At 40.2% G+C, this 21,942-nt stretch overlaps 1 protein-coding gene across 2 annotated transcripts in view; it reads right to left on the bottom strand.

Moving 5' to 3' along the window:
- The window catches only part of cpne5b (copine Vb), a 116,926-nt gene that overhangs the window by 76,653 nt on the left and 18,331 nt on the right, over positions 1–21,942 (bottom strand). For both annotated transcript variants that reach the window (XM_061832777.1, XM_061832778.1), the window contains exons 2-5: positions 11,285–11,325; positions 10,877–10,923; positions 2,348–2,451; positions 755–794 (exon numbers count right to left, since the gene is read on the bottom strand). In XM_061832777.1, the coding sequence (XP_061688761.1) occupies positions 755–794; positions 2,348–2,451; positions 10,877–10,923; positions 11,285–11,325 (232 nt within the window). The remainder of the gene's footprint in view (positions 1–754; positions 795–2,347; positions 2,452–10,876; positions 10,924–11,284; positions 11,326–21,942) is intronic.

Here is a 21,942-nt window from a genome sequence, read left to right as displayed (position 1 = left end):
ATATATATATATATATATATATATATATTTTTTTTGTATTTTTTTTTTGTATTTTTTTTTTTTTTAACGTAAAATAAAGTGCCTAATGTCAAAATAATTCTTTGGAAAAGAAGAGCAAAATACAGATAATATTTCATGTTTTCACCAAATGGGTAGAAGCAAAATCATGCACTGTAAAAATGCATTATGTATAGGTTGAAATGTTTTCTAGAATTTTAAGGTCAACTTTGGGGGTGTGCATTATACAAGATATGACGATATACAATATAAGAAGTACATATTTTCGAAGTATTGAAAATGTAGTGGTCTGAAGTCACTGTGAAAAGGGTCTTGTGAAGCCCTCCTACTGTACATTGAACAATGGGAAATTGTTGAAGTGTCCTTCCGACTCACTTTGAACTGAAAAACAAATTCAATTCAAAATGGTATATGCTTATAAAACTGTTTATAAGATGAAGAAAAGAAAAAAAAAAGAACATTTTGTATTCGGATGATATTCTTACAGGCCAAGCACTAGAAAGGGTTTGCTTTATTCCATCCAGTAGCAGCAGGCAACAGACAGCTTCTAATTGGAAACACCACAGATAAAGAGGCTGCTTAGCTCAAAGTCACACTTTAAACTAACATGCATTGCTTTATTTTGTCTCATGCATCAAGTTAACATTTAACAATTTAGAATTTAGCCAAAACTGGTCTGCACTTATCTGTGGTGTCAAGTAGAACGTAAATATAATATAAAACAATGTGCACTCACATGTTTGGACAAGTCTGGACTTTTGGAGTCAACATCATACCTGAAATGAAACCCAAAGGCAAAATGGCCATTTCTACATAACACAATTGTAATAATTAACTCCACAAGAATCTTTTGCTTTTTTTTAGACTTTGTGACATTCTTTGGTTACGCCACCACAGAAGGGGACCAGTGATGGTCGAGACGGGATGGACGGGAAAATGATGACGATGACGATGCATCACTCAAGCTCTGCGTCATTGTGTCCTTTGCATGTTCGTTACTGTGATGGTTTAAAAGCAGAGGACGAATTCCATTCGCATGCAAGTTGTGAACTAACGCTAATAAAGATGATTCTTCCTTTTGGTTTTTTTTTTCTAAGCAGAAATGCGATATCCCAGTGCATATCTGGCACAAAATCTGTAAGTCATCATTAAAGTTGTGGTGGAGAACACACTGTAATAGCTTATGTCATCCATCAATCTAACCGTCCATCCATTTTCTGCATCGCTTATCCTCACTAGGGTCACAGGTTTGCTGGAGCCTATCCCAGCTATCTTTGGGCGAGAGGCAGGGTACATGTCAGTTAACATTTTCCTTTTGTAGGACAATTATGACATTTAAGATGTCACTTTGAAAAAATGCTTGTACTGTAAATAGTATTTTATGATGTCGATAGACTGGTTTACCATTTCTACTTCCTCTTGGGAGAGTTGTAATAAATGGTATAAATCAGTGGTTGAGCAATGCCCAACCAACAACCAACCAATATATCAAATTTATTTTGAATGTACTGTACCATGATCACACATTGAATTATTGTTCTGTCAAGCTACTTGTCATGGGTAAAAATGTAGATATTGGAACTTCAAAATCGGGTCAACTGCTTAGCACATTTGACTCAGTTATTGAATTGTCCATATGTGTGAATGGCTATTTGTTCATATGTGCCCTGCGATTGGCTGGTGACAGCAATGGAGGTGTACCCCACCTCTCTCCCAAAGATCCCTGGGATAGGGTTTAGCACACATGTGACCCTAGTGAGGATAAGCGGTGTAGGAAATAGATAGATGGATGGAGACTGAAATCAAATGGGATAAATTAGCTTTCAGAATAGAAACACAAATACACTATGGTCCAATATCAATGCAAAACATGGCCTCAGCCACTTCCCAAGTGTTATGATCAGTGGGCAACGTAATTGGAGTTCAGTCAGGCCCTTTTTCTTCATCCATAATCATGAGCGGTGTGCCGATCTAATTTGCATATTCCGGTAAGTAAAAAGCAATGAAAGTGAGTGAAATGGTGCATAAGCGATTCACTAATTATTATGTTCATCTACACATTTATCAAGCACAATTGGACAGCATGCATGTTTTCGTCACGTTTACAGCCTCTGGCCACCACTGATGAATGTAACCTTTTGTATTTGGATTTCACGCAATGGGCTCCCAAGAGCCATGAGGCCAAAAGGGCAATTGACAGGAAAATTGATCAGAGTCATAGAAAGTGCAAGACAGGATGCTGAATGAAGCCAGTCCCTCCTTCTGACTTCAGGATCATTGTTTAAAAAGGAGAAAGCAATGTTGCTATTTAAAATGGAAACAGACTCACAAGTCAAACCGAAGGCTCTGCTTTTCTTCGAAAAAGTAGTCCAAGATGTACTTCCGAACAAAATCTGGGTTCAGGGTATTGTCTATCACTTCGGTCCTGCCAAACTGCAAATTGAGAAAGACAGATCATTATTATTTTATTTTACTTGTTTTACTCATTGTCATTGATGGTATAGTAGCGCATTTGCCAAACCTTGGTGTGGACTCAACCCATGACCTTAGACTTGAAAGTCCACAAAGCTATTCCCGCCAGAGGGTTCGAAACCCTAACATGGTTTCATTTGGGATCTTCTCCCTTGTCAAATCTATCCATATACAGTGAAGAAAATAAGTATTTGAACACCCTACTATACTGTAAGTTCTCCCACATAGAAATCATGGAGGAGTCTGAAATTTCCATCGTCGGTGCATGTCCATTGTGAGAAAGATAGTCTAAAAAGAAAAATCCAGAAATCACAATGTATGATTTTTTTAACAAATTATTTGTGTGATACAGCTGCAAATAAGTATTTGAACACCTGTCTATCTGCTACAACAGTGATTCCCAAACAGTGTGCCGGGGTACATTAGTGTGCAGTGAGCGCTCTTCAGGTGTGCTGTGGGAAGTTTTCCAATTTTATGTAATTGTTAAAAAAAAAAAAAAAACATTTACTCCAAGAAATAATGTATCTTTATTCATCTATTTATGCCAGTGAGACACAATGACAGACAGAACAAAAAAAATCCTCTTCTATTAGATGGCAGAAAGTACATTAATTGATCAATTTTTGGTGACATTTACTTTTGTTGGTGTGCTGTGGGATCTTTCAATTGTAAAATATGTGCCTTGGCTCTATAAATGTTGGAAATCACTGAGCTTCAAAGACCTGTTAGTCTGCCTATAAAAGTTCCATGTATTATCCTGAATCAGACGCACCTGTGTGAGGTCGTTAGCTGCATAAAGACACCTGTCCACCCCATACAATCAATGAGACTCAAACTTGTAACATGGCCAAGACCAAAGAGCTGTCCCAAGACACCAGAGACAAAATTGTACAACTCCACACGGCTTGAAAGGGCTATGGAGAAATTGCCAAGCAGCTTGATGAAAAAAGGTCCACTGTTGGAGCAATCATTAGAAAACGGAAGAAGCTAAACACAACAGTCAATCTCTATTAGAGTGGAGTCCCATGTAAGATATCACCGTAAGAAGCTCCGTAAGAAGCATATCAAGGTTCTGGCGTGTCCTAGCCAGTCTCCAGACCTAAACCCAATAGAAAATCTTTGGAGGGAGCTGAAACTCCGTGTTTCTCAGCAACAGCCCAGAAACCTGTCTGATCTACAGAAGATTTGCGTGGATCTGTGTGTATGATGAAAATTTCAGACCGCACCATGATTTCTGAGTGGGAGAACTTGCAATATAGCAGGGTGTTCAAATACTTCTAATAATAATTAGAAGAATTAATAATTAGTGAATTACTTCTTCACTGTACTGTACCTTGGTTGCCAGAGAGTCACGCTTTCCCAAAAGGAAACCAGGGGTATGTTTCTGGGATTCCTGATCCTAAACCTCTCCCACATTAATTACAGCGGGATAAGTCTCTCTTGAACACCCCAGAGGGAAAGAGGAAAGATAAAGGGCCAGACAGACTACTTGCAAAGAGAATTAAGGGGTGTGGGGAAGAGAAAGTGAAAAATACAGAAAAAAAAACAGAGTCGGATAGGAGAGGAGGAGAAAAATTGTTATTGAGGCTTCCTAATTAGTGAGAATCTCCTGTCAATGTGTCAAACATCATGAAAAGGCTACAGAAAAGAGACACAGCATATGAGGCATCAGTCAACCAAATTCAGTTATATCAAGGACATAAATGCAGGCATGTTTTAAATCGTCCCGAATTGGAATTGTTCATGGATTTTGTGTGTGGCGGAGTTTTCTTGCCATGGTTGGAATGATTTCTTTTCAGCCCATTTTAATGATAATCAGAAACAAAAGTGCTGTACAATACATTAGCCAAATTTCAAATTAGTTTGTGTGTCCACTCTTTGTACATGTTCATTTTGCTCTGTTCAGATAATCACAGTCAAGGTGGGGAAAAGTGATTACCACAGACATCCTCAGATGGTTTGAAATAAGCATATATGATGAGGAGAGAAATCAGATTTTAATCAATCATCTCCCATTGAGACTGTAGCAACAGGAAGACATTTATCCTGTCAATGCGAACCTGACGCCAGGGGTATACTCTGATGAACAGAATACGCATGTATCTACCCAAGCCACATACCCACATATACACATAGACCACAAGTGGGGGAAAAAGTACTCTTTTAGGTTCAATCATCAATATTATCATACATTGAGATTTAAAAATAATAAAAAAATACCTTCCATCTCATCAATTCCACCCACTGTTTCGATAACTGACAGGAATTTGCCGTGTTTCAGTCCTTGGGAGAATTTATACGGTGTATGACATTGATGCTTTGGTATTTTTACTTCACTTCTCTAAAATATTAATGTATAGAAGGTTCTGGTTAACTAATAGTGGAAAGTGTAGCTACCCTTCACCTCCTGTGTTAATAGTTATATTATTGACTGTGTTGATAAAATCAAAAGAAATAAATACAATCCAAATGTGATCCATTTTTTTCTGAACTGCAGGAATAATTAATAGAAATAAACAAAATCCAAATATGGTCATTTTTTTTCTGAACTCCAGGAATAACTTTGGCAGTGGGTGACCTTTCAGTTTGAGCACTGCCCCCACAAATGTCTGTGCAGAGACCTGCACATACCCATGACAAATAACAAAAACACCCATGCTAAACAGAAATTACTGCAAAAGCGCACACACAACTCAAAACAATAGGTTGTAAATATGATGCACGAGATGTGGAGAGACCATTAATCAAAACAATGGTGGGCAGTTGGGTCATGCCAGCTACAAGTATAAAAATTAAAAACAAAAACAATATGGAGTAAGTAATGGCCCACTAAGTGCGTAACATTTAATGTTTATCATTCTGTTGTATTGTTTACTTCCATATTGCAACAATGAAATACAGACAGTGTGGTTGCTTAGTTCCACTTTGGAAACTAGGAAGTGATTAAAAACAGTGACATCAGATATGGGTCACTCGACAATACGAAATCAGAATTAAATACACACATTGATCATTATTACTGGGCCAAATAAAAAGTAAGTAAATATGTAGAAAAGTAGTTCATAACTTTAGTATCAGGAGATTTTGCAAGAGTTTTTAGAGTGCTTATGAGGGACAAAGTACACAGTTGAGCAGTAGATTTGCACCCAGGGCCAACTAGATTCACTGATATTCAACCAAGTTTGCTTAGTGACTCAACCCTTATTATTCCTAGTCTCATTTTGCGTAACAAATCAAGAAAATTAGGTTTCTTGGAGGACCTACCATTCTAAAACACGCATAGCCTCATTTGGCGGGTTTGTGGCCCAGTTCAAATGGTTAAACTGAAATTACTAGAGTGTTGGCATGTGATTTTTGTCGGAATAGGATTATATTATATTCACTTCCCTCTGAATCATCAATCACTTGGCATGCAAACTGTATGTCTAATCTCGTTTTTATTCATTTTTTGGTGTTATAGCAAAGACTGCAGTCCTGGTTCAATACACACAATTTTGTCCTCTGTCCCCTGCCCATCGTCACATTGTCAAATCTCGAGTACACATCAGTTTGAGTCAAATATCTGACAAGCATTCCAGCTAGAATAATAGGCGCAAAGCAATCTTTTGCAATTTGAGCATTCAGAGCAGATGTGCATGGATGCATGGATCTTTTTCCACAATGTGGAGGGCGGGGTATGTAAGTGGATGTGTACGCTAACCTTTCCTTTTCCAGAAAACATTTGGACAACAAGCCAAGAAAGGAATATGCAACCTGTCCATCATTTAACACATTCTTTACAATTTGTTTTCTTGGATCCAAAGGAAGTATTTGAACCTGACTTGAACCTTTTGTTATGTTTTTAAATGTAAAGAGAAGACACTTTCACCTAATGATATGCGACAGATTTATGAGGATGTCAACATTTTTAATACTATTAATTATTATTTTGCAGGGTTAATTTTAATTGCTGCCAAATGCATATTAACTGGATCCTTAATTGGCTTGACAGTCAATTTGTATTCCACACAAAAAGATTCAATGCCGATGTGAGTTTAACACAAATGTTGGCCACTATTAATGTCAGTGATTCATTCGACTGTTTTAATGACTCTGCGTATTCCCATCAAACTTAAATTGGAACATCCAATTAAAATCTGAGGCGAAATGTCAGAATAGATGACAAGAAGTTGTGCAAAAACAACATGATCAACTCCAACAAATTAAGTTATTGCTTCCGCCGTAATTATGATTAACAGGTGACTCACCCAAATATTTTTTTGCACTTCCATTTGAAAGCAAAATTTGTTTTTCTGACAAACCACCGAGGAACTAATCTACTCTGGTGAGTCGCCGGCAGCCGAGCCATCCAGACGCTGCGAACGTCTCCGAGGTGTTGATGGGACACAGAGCACATGCTCGTGATGAGGCAGGTGATGGCGAAGATGAGCTCCATAATGTGATTTCCCTGCAGAGTGTAGAGACAATGCCAAGCTCCAGAGTTCATTAGATACTGCTGGGCTGCTGGGCCTGGCTAATGAGAATCTGGCGGGGAGTCACTGACTGACACCCTGGCCATGTCCACACACACATATCTGTTTTCCTAACCTGATGGTCTACATTGTTCTGGAGAAGACGCGCTAACTTTGACAAATACTGCACGAGGCTAATCAGTATTCAAAGTCTGTGTCATTAAATGCATTGCGTTTATATTCAATGCAGATTAAAAAAGATATACAATATTGTAGTTATTGTTGTTGATTGGCAGTTGTCTTAAAAGCTTTGAAAATGCATCTTCTTCTTCTTCTTTTCCTTTCGGCTTGTCCCATTAGGGGTCGCCACAGCGTGTCATCTTTTTACATCTAAGGCTATCTCGTGCATCTTCTACTTTAACACCCACTGTCCTCCCTCACAACATCCATCAACCTTTTCTTTGGACTTCCTCTCGCTCTTTTGCTTGGCCCTTCTACCAATATGCTCACTTTCTTGTCTCTGGACATGTCCAAACCATTGAAGTCTGCACTCTCTAACCTTGTCTCCAAATCATCCAACTTTGGCTGTCCCTTTAATGAGCTCATTTCTAATCCTATCCAACCTGTTCATTCCAAACGAGAACCTCAGCATCTTCAGTTCTGCTACCTCCAGTTCTGCTTCCTGTAGTCTCTTCAGTGCCACCGTCTCTAATCCGTACATCATGGTTGGCCTCACCACTGTTTTATAAACTTTGCCCTTCATCCTAGCGGAGACTCTTCTGTCACATAGAACCCTAAACACCTTCTGCCAACTTTTCCACCCCACTTGGATCCATTTCTATACTTCTTTACCACACTCTCCTTTGCTCTGTATTGTTGACCCCAAGTATTTCAAGTCATCCATCCTCGCTATCTCTTCTGCCTGGAGCTTCACTGCTCCTCCTCCGCCCCTCACATTCATGCACATACATTCGGTTTTACTTTGGCTAATCTTCATTCCTCTCCTTTTCATTTCATGCCTCCCTCTTTCTAATTGTTTCTTTTCCTGCTCCCTGCTTTCACTGCAGATCACAATATCATCTGCGAACATCATAGTCCAAGGGGATTCCAGCCTATCATAGTCCAAGGGGATTCCAGTCTAACCTCATCTGTCAGCATATCCATTACTGCCGACCTGTGTTAAATGTTTTTGGGGAAAAAAGGTCTTTGAGGTGTAAAAACAATTGAAAGTGAAGACAATGAAAATCTTTGTCAAATTTTGAGATTTATTACAATTGCAATTGAAGGATATATATTTTGTGAGAGAGTCAAAGGTCTGTACCAACACTCATCCCTCCTGTGAGGGGTGTGGTTCCCGCTTTTATACGGTTTCTTCTTCCGGATTAGAGTCGACTCATAACACTTACACTATGTGCAAGACCTTACAAGGTTTTTCTCAGAACGCATTGTTACTATTGGCTGGACAAATATGTCAGTCTCTCAGCGAGGTGCAATTTTCCCGCTTCCCTCTGTACATTTGGAACACAGGACACCCACAAGTTGTCATGGTAACATAACAACAGGAAAGGCATACAGAAGTTGACATAAACAGACGTGGACACAGTTTAAACTTAATTTTTCCATCACAAAACGTTCACAGATTTTTGCCTTGTTCTGAATATAATGATGAAGTTCACATGGGTCAAAGCTTCATTTATTGAGCCAAAGCAAACGAGAGCAATTGTAATGTTGATATTGTGATTACCGATAGTGTCACAAGTGAGTTAACATTTGGCTCAATAATTATGATGTTAGTCGATGATGGGATTGTTGGCTTTCATGAGAAGAGCACATTCTAATTTTAAAATGTACTGAGAGAATGCATACACTTCTATGTATCCGTTTAACAAAGACATGGCAAACAGTCCTTCGGCAGCATCTGAAAGTCAGCCCACACACCAATCTGTTCCCAGTAAGCGGGTGGATAAGGGTCATCTGATGGTATAAATACATATGATATGCAGAGAGAGAGAGAGAGAGAGAGAGAGAGAGAGAGAAATAAAGTCATCCATTTTCTTTGCCGCTTATCCTCACAAAGGTCACGGGAGTGCTGGAGTCTATCTCACCTGTCAACGGGCAGGAGGCAGGCTACACCCTGAACTGGTTGCCAGCCAATCGCTAGGCACATGGAGACAGACAACAGTCACATCCACAATCATACCTAGGGGCAATTTAGAGTCTCCAATGAATGCATGTTTTTTGGATGTGGGAGGAAACTGGGAGTGCCTGGGGGAAATCCTGCAAACTCCACACAGGCGGGTCCGGGATTGAACCCCGATCCTCAGAACTGTGAGGTCAACGCTCTGCAGGTGTGCCACCACTGTTTTCAAGTGCTTTTTTTCAGGACCAGAGTATCAACAGGGAGACAGTATTCTCTCCTTTTATTATTTTTTGCACACTCACTCACTTTATATTCCCGCAGTCAACAACGGCCACATTGCATCATGTGACCTACATATTACCCTGCGCGGCACCTCTGTGTAGCTTGGGCGTAGCTTGCCCCGCACACTTCTAAAAAAACTGTTGCGTGGTGAGAGCCATCTCTCATGATTGGCCCATTTTAGTCACAAGGTGTGATGATGTACTTACCGATCCTCCCGGCTCCACATACCACCTATGCCGCTGCCTTCTCAATCAATTTCGCCAAGTGTCATCTGGTCATTTAGGTTGTACATGTGATTGCTGCTTTTTTTAGTGATCAATATAGAAGTACAGTGACTACTCAGTTCTCGTACATCCCCGTTCTCGGACAAATCGGTTTTCAAACAAAAATTCCAAGATTTTTTTACTTGTGATTTCAAACGAAAATCCAATATTCGAACACCCTGAAAAAAGCCGGAAATAACATCACGCACGCGGCCCGATCAGCTGACCCACAACGTGCTTTGGCTCCAAAGAAGTGACACTAGATCGTAGATCTTGTTCTTTGGGAAAAGAAAAGAACTTCCAGGGGTGAGTCACCCCCACCGAAGAGATTTGATAGTTGATAGTTTTGCATTCCTTTTTTCTTGTGAACTTTAATAATGCTGTGTTCCGTTAGCATTTCTGCATTTTTGTTTTGTTTCAAAGATTTCATTAACTCGAGTTACGAGTTAATGTTTTTGTATGTTACTTTTTGTAAAAATAAAACACAAATTTTCTTTGCTTTTTTTCCCCCTCATTATTGCTTTTTTAAAGTTATTCTAGGTTAGGTTTTACTGTACTCGCATATGTGTTACATTTTAGGAAGAAATTTGCCAAATAGATCAACTTTGATTAATTGACTGATTTCAACAGTTTGCCAGTTTGTGTCTTTGCCTGAGCGCGTGTCACCGTTGTGCCCCTGGGCAAGCAAGACACTTCAGCCACTTTGAACATGATGGAATGTGGTTGGATGTTTGGTGGTGGGCGTAGGCGCAGAATGGCAGTCACACTTCTGTCAGACTCCCCCAGAGCAGCTGAGGCTACAAAAGTGCGTAGCTTACAGTTACCACCGCTAGGGTGTGACTGTGGAATGAATAACTAGTGTGTGCAGTTGTCAAGTACTTTGCACTCCTTTGAAAAAGCACAACACAAGTGTAATCGATTCATATGATTATTGTAAGATTCAAATAAGTGTTTTCTTGTAATTTGTTTGAGGCTCTCCTACTAAGTTAAAAGTGGAGTTGAGTATGTAAGACTAATATATATATATATAATACAGTTAGAGACAGACAGACGGACAAAGACAAACAGAAAGTCCAGGCCTACACTGACGGCTCAGGTGACTTTAGACATTATTTGTGTCTTAAGAGGAGGAAAAAAAATTACCAGAAATGTAATTACTGTATGTAATTGCAAGGTTGCAAGGCTTTGGGGTCACTCTGCTGAGTTTTCACTGTATTTTTGCAGTTTAAAAAGTACATAAATCCACTAACCTCTCTCCATTGTTTGGTTTCCACGCCTTGTGTATAGAGGACACACACTGTAGCAGTACAAAAATCAGCAGAGTCGGGGATAAAAGACACAGAGGGAGGAAAAAAAATCAGTCAACACACACAAGTAGCGTGCCTCAAAATGCTAAATCAATGTGTGTGTGTGTGTGTGTGTTTGTGTGTGTGTTTGTGTGTGTGTGCGTGCGTGTATGCTTCTGTTTTTAGAGGATATAACTCCAGTACAGTCAGTGAATTAAGTGTCATGGGAGTCAGGGAGAAACAAACAAGGATTTCCCAAATCATAGCGGGAAAACTGATCTTTAAAAAATGGATCAGTAAAGAACAAAATAAAGTCAAGAAGGATTTGAAAGAATGAAGTCACTGACAGAAAAATTGAACTCAAACACTCACATGGATCTGACTTGGAGAATGTGTCTTTATCCAGAAGATTTCTGTAAATTAAAAACACAAATCAATGTTACTAAATTGACATCAGAATTGCAAACCCAATTCCAATGATGTTGGGACATTGTGTTAAATAAAGACAGAATACAATGATTTGCAGATCCTGTTCAATCACATTTAAATGAATACACTAACTTTTTTTTGGCCATCTGTTAGCTGGCAGCCATAAAATTCAAAGTTAATGATTATTTGATGAAAACAAACAAGTCAGTCAGTTTGAACGTTGAATATTTTGTCGTTGTAGTGTATGTAATTAAATATAAGTTGAACATGATTTTCAAATCATTGTAATCTGTTTTTATTTGTTTAACAATGTCCCAACTTCATTGGAATTGACCTTGGACATCATGGTCATTTTTTCCCCCTTCTACACGAATATAGACGGAAGTAACAGTTTTCATTTCACATTTTTTTTTAATTTCAATTTCAGCCCCAAAACATGGCATAATATAACTTTATGACTCAGTAGAGTGTTGTTGGATTGGATACAAGAGATGTCATGTTTATTTATAATCCAAATTGTGTTTGTCAAAAAAACAGGCAGATTATCAGATAAGCCAAGATCCCTAAAACAGAACAGAAAAACAGGAAAAAAAAAAAAACATTTGGTGATTTTGGGCTTCAAACACATGTGTACTGTATATCATTTGTGATATAAGTATGTGTAAAATTGACAAACTTTAGAGATTTCGCCTTTTCATAAACTCAAAGCCCAGTCTTAAGTTGGTATATCTTTTTATAAAAGTAATTATTTGTGAATATTTTTAGAGACACAAATCATTACAAAATGATACGTAATTGAATTGGGGTTTTCTGAGTCTAAATGTGATTGTCATTTTCGGAATTGACTGATTTCAATGTCCCATCAGCGTGACACGTAGATGAAAAAAATTGAACAACAAGTTCAGATGCAAAACTTACCCCCGGGTCAACAATATCTGTAGTTACAAACAAGCTACGGATTTCTTGCATTTGCATAATTTTGTATTCCGCACTCACTGATTCACACTGCGCATATTCAAATGGTAGCAGGCGCCCTGAAAATTGTCGGGTTTGCTGCGAAGGACAATCGCAGCTTGATTGTCAGCATCCCTTTCTCTGCCCTCCAAACACTCAATAACCCCAGCGCACCAGTGCAGTGAGGGATTCTCCCGGGGGCGTACCCCCCGGGGGCTTCAAACCCTGCTGTGCTGGCCTAAACATTATCACAAGCCCTCACCTATAATCAGAATGTATCCATGAAATTGTTTTCATTTGTTTACAGCAGTCAGCGAAGGCTCATGTCCAAAATTCACAGCCTGGCACTGGACTCTAATTCAAAATCACTTAATTTCTTAATTTGTCGATGATATTAAGAATTGTTGGGTGAAATGTTTTACCCTGATTTCTTTTCCATTTGATTTATTTTTATTATTGTTTTTTTAAATAATGGGACAGGCAGGATGGTGGACGACAGGTGAGGAAATATGCTTTCCAGTTTGGAGGACCGTGGTTCAAATCCCGCCCCCTAACCTGTGTGGAGTTTGCGTATTCTCAACGTGCCTGGGTGGGTTTTCCCCAGGTACTCCAGTTTCCTCCCACATTCCAAACACATGGATGCTGGGACAATTGACAACTCTAAATTGCCCAATGGTGTGAATGTGAGTGGGAATTTGTTTACGTGTCCGCTGAGATTGATTTGACGATCAGGTCCGTGTACCCCACCTCTCGCCCAGAGTCAGCTGAAATAGGCTCCAGCACGCCAATGACCCTAGTGAGGATAAGCGGGCAGGAGTTGCTTTTAGGGGGAGGGAGTCTTTTAACTATAACTATCTTATCATTTGTTGCGAACACTGTCACCATAATCCCAGCTCTCTTGTCCTTTCTCTACATTGTGTGACAAATTTGCGAATCGTCTTCTCATTTCGGCTTATCCCATTCGGCAACGTGTCATCTTAGATGAACGCATATTTTGTTTGCCACATTTTACGCCGGATGCCCTTCTTGACGCAACCCCTCTGAATTTGGTTGGGGAGAGAAGCTTACAGCACCCGGGATTCTGAGGCGGTCTCCCATCCAAGTACTAACCAGAGCCAAACCCGCTTAGCTTCCGAGATCTGACATGGCCGTAAACTGTGGATATAATAGATTATTAAATAAAAATATGTTCACATACCTAATAGTTATTGATTTACATGGCCATTTTCTTACACCGTATGTGCCTGACTAGGTAGCCATAGGGGTCATAAAGTCTCTGGCAAAACACTCGATTGCAAAAAAAAAATAACTTATAATGACTCATAAATGGTAAATAATCATAGACTCACCATCTCAATGTCAACATCAATAGTGTCAGCAAATATAGCAATTAGTAACAATGTAATACTTATGACCTTATGAGTCATTGTTTCAGGTTTTTTTAACGACTGTATTTGGTTCAGCCAAAAACAAGAGACTAGGAAAAAGTGATTTAAAAAATAAAAATGATTGATTTTGTCGTCTATTGTGGTTTCAAATCAATTTGATCTTTAAGTTTACTTTAATAATGTACCAAACGCTGTGCACGCTTGAAGTTCAAGTCCTAGAAGTTTCCACAGTGAAATCAGGATTGTCAACAAGTTGTACTTTCGCTTTTGACAATAAAAAAAATTTAAAAAACAATCTGAACTGAATCCAACTCGACTTCTTGGTGATAACTAAACTGAATGCATGTCACAATTTCTGTGATTAAGTATTAGAAAAGCCTGTCTATAAAGCAACCCTCCACCTCAATTCATTGTCTTAGCGGCGGCACCACTCCCTTACTCACCTGACCTTTTCATAACGCCTGCCCGAGGCCAGTGTGTACCCCCGCGATATGATTACGCGTCATGTTTTTCTTCAGTTGGCTCGCTGACATGAGAACGTTCACTTGAGATGCATCGCCTGCTCCTCTCTTGTCTTTCTACTTTCGCTTCCTGTCTTGTTTCATTTGCTCTTTCAGTTACTGTAATCTTTTGCCGTGTCCTTTCATCAGCCTCAATCGAGTTTGATCTTTTCTCTGCTCAATACATTTCTCCCCCCGCCCCCCGCCCTCCAATAAAGCCTGTAGGCAGCAAGTCACGAAGTGAAATACCGTTAATACCAAAACAATGCCATCTTGAAATGGAAGGTTTTTGGAAGTTTGTTTTGACAGTTACCCAGGGTGCTTCCTGAATATATTTAAATCGCAATATCCTGTAAATGTTCCTAGGATTACGGCATTGTTGCATTTATGTTATAACTGCAAAAAAAGTCTCAGATTTAGAATCAAACAAAAATTGTTTCTTGATGCTGCTGAAACTAAATGAAAGTGGTTTATCAAAGGAGCATATTTTTACAGTGACTGTCAATAGTTTTTTCTTCACCACAGAAACATATACATATGCGATGTGTATAATCTATATCAAGTTATAGATCAAACCCGTTGAACATCCTGGTCCTTGCTAGAAAGCAAAGTTGAGCAAATAGTAAACATTACCTGTTGGACAAGATTTAAATGTGTAGAAAAGGTCAAATTAAGTTAAATTTTAAAGTTTCTAATGCATTTTAGGTTCATCCTCAAATCCAAACATTCATTTTTTGAATGTAGTGTATATTATATACACACATAACTATTATTGAAGCGGTTAGTACATCTGCCTCACGGGTATGAGGATCGGGGTTTAAATCTCGCCTCTGGCTTTCCTGGGAAGAAAAAGCATGATGCAAAATAAACAACAATTGGTTAAAAAAAAAGGTGGAAAAGTACAAATAAAGGAACACATTTGTAGCGTTATAACAGGCTGCTGACTCGCAGGTGCCTCTTTCTTTTTCTCTTCAGGGAGAAGGACAATAGATGAAATGGCTATATTAGTTTTTTATCATACACAAATTCTGAATGATGATACAATTAAGATTTTTCCTTGTAATGGTTTAGTTCGCATAGCGCTATTCCGAGTCACACTGCAACACACCTGGGTACCAATCCACTAACAGAAACTTGAAGTTAATATAAAACTGTAATCATCCATTTTACAAGAAAAGCTGTTTCTGTTTTTAGTAAAACTGGCACAAAATCCTACTGGGTATACTTGCACTTGGAAGGTCCTTTCTAATTAATAATACACATAAAAAAGGCTTTGTGTACTTCTGTATTTTTAAGCAGGCTACTAATAAGAAATCTGACAAAGGTGCAGGTAATTAAAATTAAAGAAAGGTATCTGTATGCTAGTGAGTGGTCTTTTTGGTTCAATGGAGCCTGAAATTAGAATTTTCAAGTGTTTTAGTAATTAAAACAAATTTGGACAGCAAGACGTTTTAAAAAAAAGACATTTAATGCAAACCCCATTTCTGTGCTTTTATTTTTCTTTCTTTTTAAAATGTATTCACACATTTATAACTACAATGGGTCCCAACAGGCATAGGAATACATTTCCATGAATAAAAATATGCTGTGGCATAATTTGATCTGTATCTAAAAAACTATACACACCCAATGGAGAACATAAAGAACTATTCCTGGCATGGCCGTTCTTTGAGTCTCTTTTTTATTTTGTGCATCACTGTTGAAATTTTGGTACCTATATCGAGGTGGCCAGGTCATCTTTTTTTTTTTTGTCTGCAACATTTAGGTGTGTGCGTGTGTGTAGCTATCCATCCATTATCTGAGCCACTTATTCTCACAAGGGTCACGGAAGTGCTGGAGCCTACCCTTATATGTATATATACTGTGGACCTTGGTGTTCTGATCGACCTGACTTTCAACAGTCATACCAAATCAATTACAAAAGCATGCTTTTATTGGAAGTACCATATTTTTCGGATGATAAGTCGCAGTTTTTTTTCATAGTTTGGCTGGGGGTGCGACTTATTCTCCAGAGCAACTTATATTTGAAATTATTAACACATTATTACATCCATCCATCCATTTTTAGAGTTGCTTATCGATTATTTTCATACTGACAAAGGTAAGAGGGTGCTCTAGGCCCGTGTATCTGTATCTTACAACAACTGAGACGGACTGAACAAAAAATGCCATTGAAGAGAAAACCATATTCTGCAAATTGTTTTAAAGAACATCGTTATAATGTTGCTAATAATGCCACCCTATGGGGGCACAAACCAGTGCAATCTGTAGACCGGTCCCAAGCCCGGATAAATGCAGAGGGTTGCGTCAGGAAGGGCATCCGGCATAAAAACTGTGCCAAACAAATATGAGCGTTCATCTAAAGAATCCCACAGTCGTGGCCCGGGTTAACAACGCCCGCCCCCAGCACTGCTAACCTGCAGGGCGTCGGTGGAAATTCAGCTACTGTGGGTCGAAGACAAAGAAGAGGAGGAAACCGGATCCATCGTCAGAAGAAAAAGAGGAATGCACAGAGCCTACAACTGAGTGTAGGGACTTTGAATGTTGGGACTATGACAGGAAAAGCTCAGGCGTTGGTTGACATGATGATTTGGAGAAAGGTTGATATTCTGTGCATCCAAGAGAGCAGCTGGAAAGGATGTAAGGCTAGAAGTTTAGGAGCAGGGTTTAAATTATTCTACCACGGAGTAGATGGGAAGAGAAATGGAGTAAGGGTTATTTTAAAGGAAGAGCTAGCTAAGAATGTCTCGGAGGTGAAAAGAGTATCAGATCGAGTGATGAGACTAAAATTTGAAATTGAGGGCGTTATGTATAATGTGGTTAGCGGCTATGCCCCATAGCTAGGATGTGACCTAGAGTTGAAAGAGAAATTCTGGAAGGAACTAGATGAAGTAGTTCTGAGCATCCCAGACAGCGAGAGAGTTGTGATTGTTGCAGATTGTAATGGACATATTGGTAAAGGAAACAGGGGCGATGAAGAAGTGATGGGTAAGTATGGCATCCAGAAAAAAGAACTTTGAGGGTCAGATGGTTGTGGACTTTGCAAAAAGGATGGAGATGGCTGTAGTGAACACTTATTTCGAGATGAGGGAGGAACATATAGTGACCTACAAGAGCGGAGGTAGAAGCACGAAGGTGGATTATATTTTGTGCAGATGATGTAATCTGAAGGAGATTACTGACTGTAAAGTAGTGGTAGGGGAGAGTGTAGCTCGACAGCATAGGATGGTGGTGTGTAGGATGACTCTGGTGGTGGGTAGGAAGATTAAGAAGACAAAGGTAGAGCAGAGAACCACGTGGTGGAAGCTGAGAAAGGAAGAATGTTGTGCGACCTTTTGGAAAGAGGTGAGACAGGCTCTCGATGGACAGCAGAAGCTCCCGGAAGACTGGACTACGACAGCCAAGGTAATCAGAGAGACAGGCAGGAGAGTACTTGGTGTGTCTTTTGGTAGGAAAGGGGAGAAGGAGACTTGGTGGTGGAACCCCAAAATACAGGGAGTCATACAAGGAAAGAGATTAGCGAAGAAGAAGTGGGACACTGAGAGAACTGAGGAGAGGCGACGTAGGGCAAAGGTAGAGGTGGCAAAGGCTGAACAAGAGACATATGAATACATGTAAACCAGGTTGGACACGAAAGAAGGAGAAAAGGATCTCTACAGGTTGGCCAGATAGAGGGATAGAGATGGGAAGGATGTGCAGCAGGTAAGGGTGATTAAGGATAGAGATGGAAATGTGTTGACTGGTGCCAGTAGTGTGCTAAATAGATGGAAAGAATACTTTTGAGAAGTTGATGAATGAAGAAAACGAGAGAGAAGGAAGAGTTGAAAAGGCAAGTGTGAAGGACCAGGAAGTGGCAATGTTTACTAAGGGGGAAGTCAGAAAGGCACTACAAAGGATGAAAAATGGAAAGGCAGTTGGTCCTGATGACATACCGGGAGAGGTATGGAAGCAATTTGGAGAGATGGCTGTGGAGTTTTTGACCAACTTATTCAACAGAATACTAGCGGGCGAAAAGATGCTTGAAGAATGGAGGAAAAGTTTTCTAGTTCCCATTTTTAAGAACAAAGGGGATGTTCAGAGCTGTGGGAACTATAGAGGAATAAAGTTGATGAGCCACACAATGAAGTTATGGGAAAGAGTAGTGGAGGCTAGACTCAGGACAGAAGTAAGTATCTGCGAGCAACAGTATGGTTTCATGCCTAGAAAGAGTACCACAGATGCATTATTTGCCTTGAGGATGCAAGTGGAAAAGTACAGAGAAGGTCAGAAGGAGCTACATTGTGTCTTTGTGGATCTAGAGAAAGCCTATGACAGAGTACCAAGAGAGGAACTGTGGTACTGCATGCGTAAGTCTGGTGTGGCAGAGAAGTATGTTAAAATAGTACAGGACATGTATGATGGCAGCAAAACAATGGTGAGGTGTGCCTTAGGTGTGACAGAAGAATTTAAGGTGGAGGTGGGACTGCATCAGGGATCAGCTCTGAGCCCTTTCCTGTTTGCAGTGGTAATGGATAGGCTGACAGATGAGGTTAGACTGGAATCCCCTTGGACCATGATGTTCGCAGATGATATTGTGATATGCAGTGAAAGCAGGGAGCATGCAGAGGAGCAATTAGAAGGATGGAGACATGCACTGGAAAGGAGAGGAATGAAGATTAGCCGAAGTAAAACAGAATATATGTGCGTGAATGAGAATGGTGGAGGGGGAAGAGTGAGGCTACAGGGAGAAGAGATAGCGAGGGTGGAGGACTTCAAATATTTTGGGTCAACAATCCAGAACAACGATGAGTGTGGTAAGGAAGTGAAGAAACGGGTCCAAGCAGGTTGGAACAGCTGGCGAAAGGTGTCTGGTGTGTTATGTGACAGAAGAGCCTCTGCTAGGATGAAGGGCAAAGTTTACAAAACAGTGGTGAGGCCGGCCATGATGTACGGATTAGAGACGGTGGCACTGAAGAAACAACAGGAAGCAAAACTTGAGGTAGCAGAAATGAAGATACTGACGTTCTCGCTCGGAGTAAGCAGGTTGGATAGGATTAGAAATGAGCTCATTAGAGGGACAGCCAAAGTTGGATGTTTTGGAGACAAGATTCGAGAGAGCAGACTTCGATGGTTTGGACATGTTCAGAGGCGAGAGAGTGAGTATATTGGTGGAAGGGTGCTGAGGATGGAGCTGCCAGGCAAAAGAGCGAGAGGAAGACCAAAGAGAAGGTTTATGGATGTGGTGAGGGAAGACATGAGAGCAGTTGGGGTTAGAGAGGAAGATGCAGGAGGTAGGCTAAGATGGCAAAAGATGACACGCTGTGGCGACCCCTAACGAGACAAGCCGAATGGAAAAGAAGAAGAAGAATCATGTTGCTAATCAATGATGACAAAAGTACTTCTTACCATGAATGCGACTTGTCATACGTTGTTAGATGAAGCTTCATGCAGGCGTTAAGACTTCCGTGCGTTAATCATGAACGTAATTCAATTTGATTTGCCATCATGATGGTACGATGGTGAACGGATCTTGCCAACAAAGGCATGTCTTTTATTCGTTTGATTAGCTTGTTTTTATGTGAAGTTGGTAAAATCTTTATTGGCAACATCGAGGACGAATGCTTTGGCATACTGCCTATCTGTGAATGTAGACACAGCAGAAACCTCCCTCTCCACGAAGGCTGTCCATTCTTGTTGAAAACTTCGGTACTCATCATATTTTTTTTCTTTAAGCGACCTTTGTCAAAAGCGTTTCAAGTTACGTAGTTGTTCCGACATGATCGGAGTTCAACCCGAAGCCTGTGGACTACAGCAACCTCACTAGGACAAATTGTCTCTGCATCATTGCGAGAGCACAGCTTCTGCGTGAATCCACCATGCAACTTTCCGGGAAGTCATTGGATGGGCTTCCATGACAACCAAAACCATCCTGTCTGGATTCATAAAGGCTGGAATAGGCTAGTTGTAACTGCAACCAACTGTCATGCTCCTGGCTTCCAGCCCGGGCTGGGCGTGGCCAGCCAGTCAGTAGACACACAACTGCGCCTCATGAAATCTAACGACACCCAGTATATATAGGACCCTGGGGACGACTGGTCCTTCGCCGGATCGTTGCAACTCATGCCCCGTTCCTGCACTCCCGTATCTCTGATCGTGAACCCGTGTGTACCGACCCCCGCCTGTTCTCCGACCGACCCCGTAAGCCTGACTCCTTTGACACTCCTGCCTTCTTTGATCGATCTCCCGTGTACCGACTCCTGCCTGCCCGCGGACCTGCTCTCTACACTTGACGTCCTGACTACCGCTGCTGCACCTGACTGTCTGCCTGATCCCCGACCTTGGAACAATAAACGTTTTTCCTGAATTACCGCTGTGTCTCTCGAGTCCTGCATTTGGGTCGGTGGGTCGTGTCACCAACGATGTGTCTAACGTAAGTGCAGTAGAAGAGGAAGCGGCGCATCGTCTACCTCTGGAGTTGGCGGACTTGTTTAGAAATGACACAGAGGATGAAGATTTCATTGGATTTTAGTTACTGGGTATTTGGTGTGACACAGATGGTTTTGGTAAACTTCCTAGTATGTTATTTATGCTACAGTTATTAGAATAACTCTTAATATGTTATGTTAACATACCAGGCACGTTCTCAGTTGTGTCATGGAACGTAACCATACTGTTCAGCCTGTTGTTGCCTCTATTCTATTTTTATTTTAAATTGTTCGTCATTATTTTTAATGAGACGTCTGTTCTTGATGTTGGATTTTATCAAATAAATTTCCTGCAAAAATGCGACTGATACTTCAGTGCGACTTATTTATGTTTTTTTCTTCTTTTCTATGGATTTTATGTCCGGTGCGACTTGTACTCCGGAGCGACATATAGTCCGGAAAATACGGTACACTTGACTATTGTAATGATCTTCTCCAAAAAGATCACTAAACAGCTGCGTCTCAGGTTCTGACACGCACAAAGAGGTCAGCGCACATCACTCCAATTCTAAAGTCTGGCTTCAAGTCATCTTTAAAATACATTTGAAAGTTCTATTACTGATCTAAAAATTGTTACATAGTTTAGGTCCTGAATACATGGAAGAAATGCTTATGGAATATAAACCCAGCAGGGCTCTGAGATCGACAGACTCAGGTCAGATAGTGAATTGCGGAGTCCAAGGCAAACATGGTGAAGCAGCATTTAGTTATTATGCTGTGTACAAATGGAATAAGTTGCCAACAGATAATGAGTAAATACATTTGTTTTGCTTGTATACAGTTTGTGTTAATTATAATAAGTGGAAAATTAACAAACTTAATCAACTTCAATCATTTTTTTTTAAAGGATGGAGAGTCAATTCCCTCCCTATGATTTTATGAATAACATATTATAAAGAAAAGGTTCTATTTGTGTGCTTTGATTAACATCCACACCTTTGAGGACATGCATGCATGCTCAAGAGAAGACAACGTGCATAATGCGTTTCCGTCAGTGGAGGCAGGGGTCCTGTTAATGAGGCGAGAAGCCCCTAGAAATACAATACAGTATATATTATATTTACATTGATCGTCAGTCAGGCACCGTATACACACATGAATACACTTTGCTTAAAAGGTGTCTACGGGCATAGAAAGCGAAAGATGTCATCAACCCTGACTTCAAACAGAAACACCCAGCAAGAAGGAGGAGCTCATCTATTCAGAAGCAGATCTGCCGAAATGAATTTTCATCAAAGCGATTCTTTTATTACCCTGTGCCGAGCGTGGCCCCCGTAGCGGATGCTTTACAACAC

The sequence above is a fragment of the Syngnathoides biaculeatus genome, chromosome 10 (genome assembly GCF_019802595.1).
Source record: "Syngnathoides biaculeatus isolate LvHL_M chromosome 10, ASM1980259v1, whole genome shotgun sequence".
Lineage (NCBI taxonomy): Eukaryota > Metazoa > Chordata > Actinopteri > Syngnathiformes > Syngnathidae > Syngnathoides > Syngnathoides biaculeatus.
The sequence above is the reverse complement of the archived record's forward strand: the minus strand, read 5'-3'. Positions and strand labels throughout refer to the sequence as shown.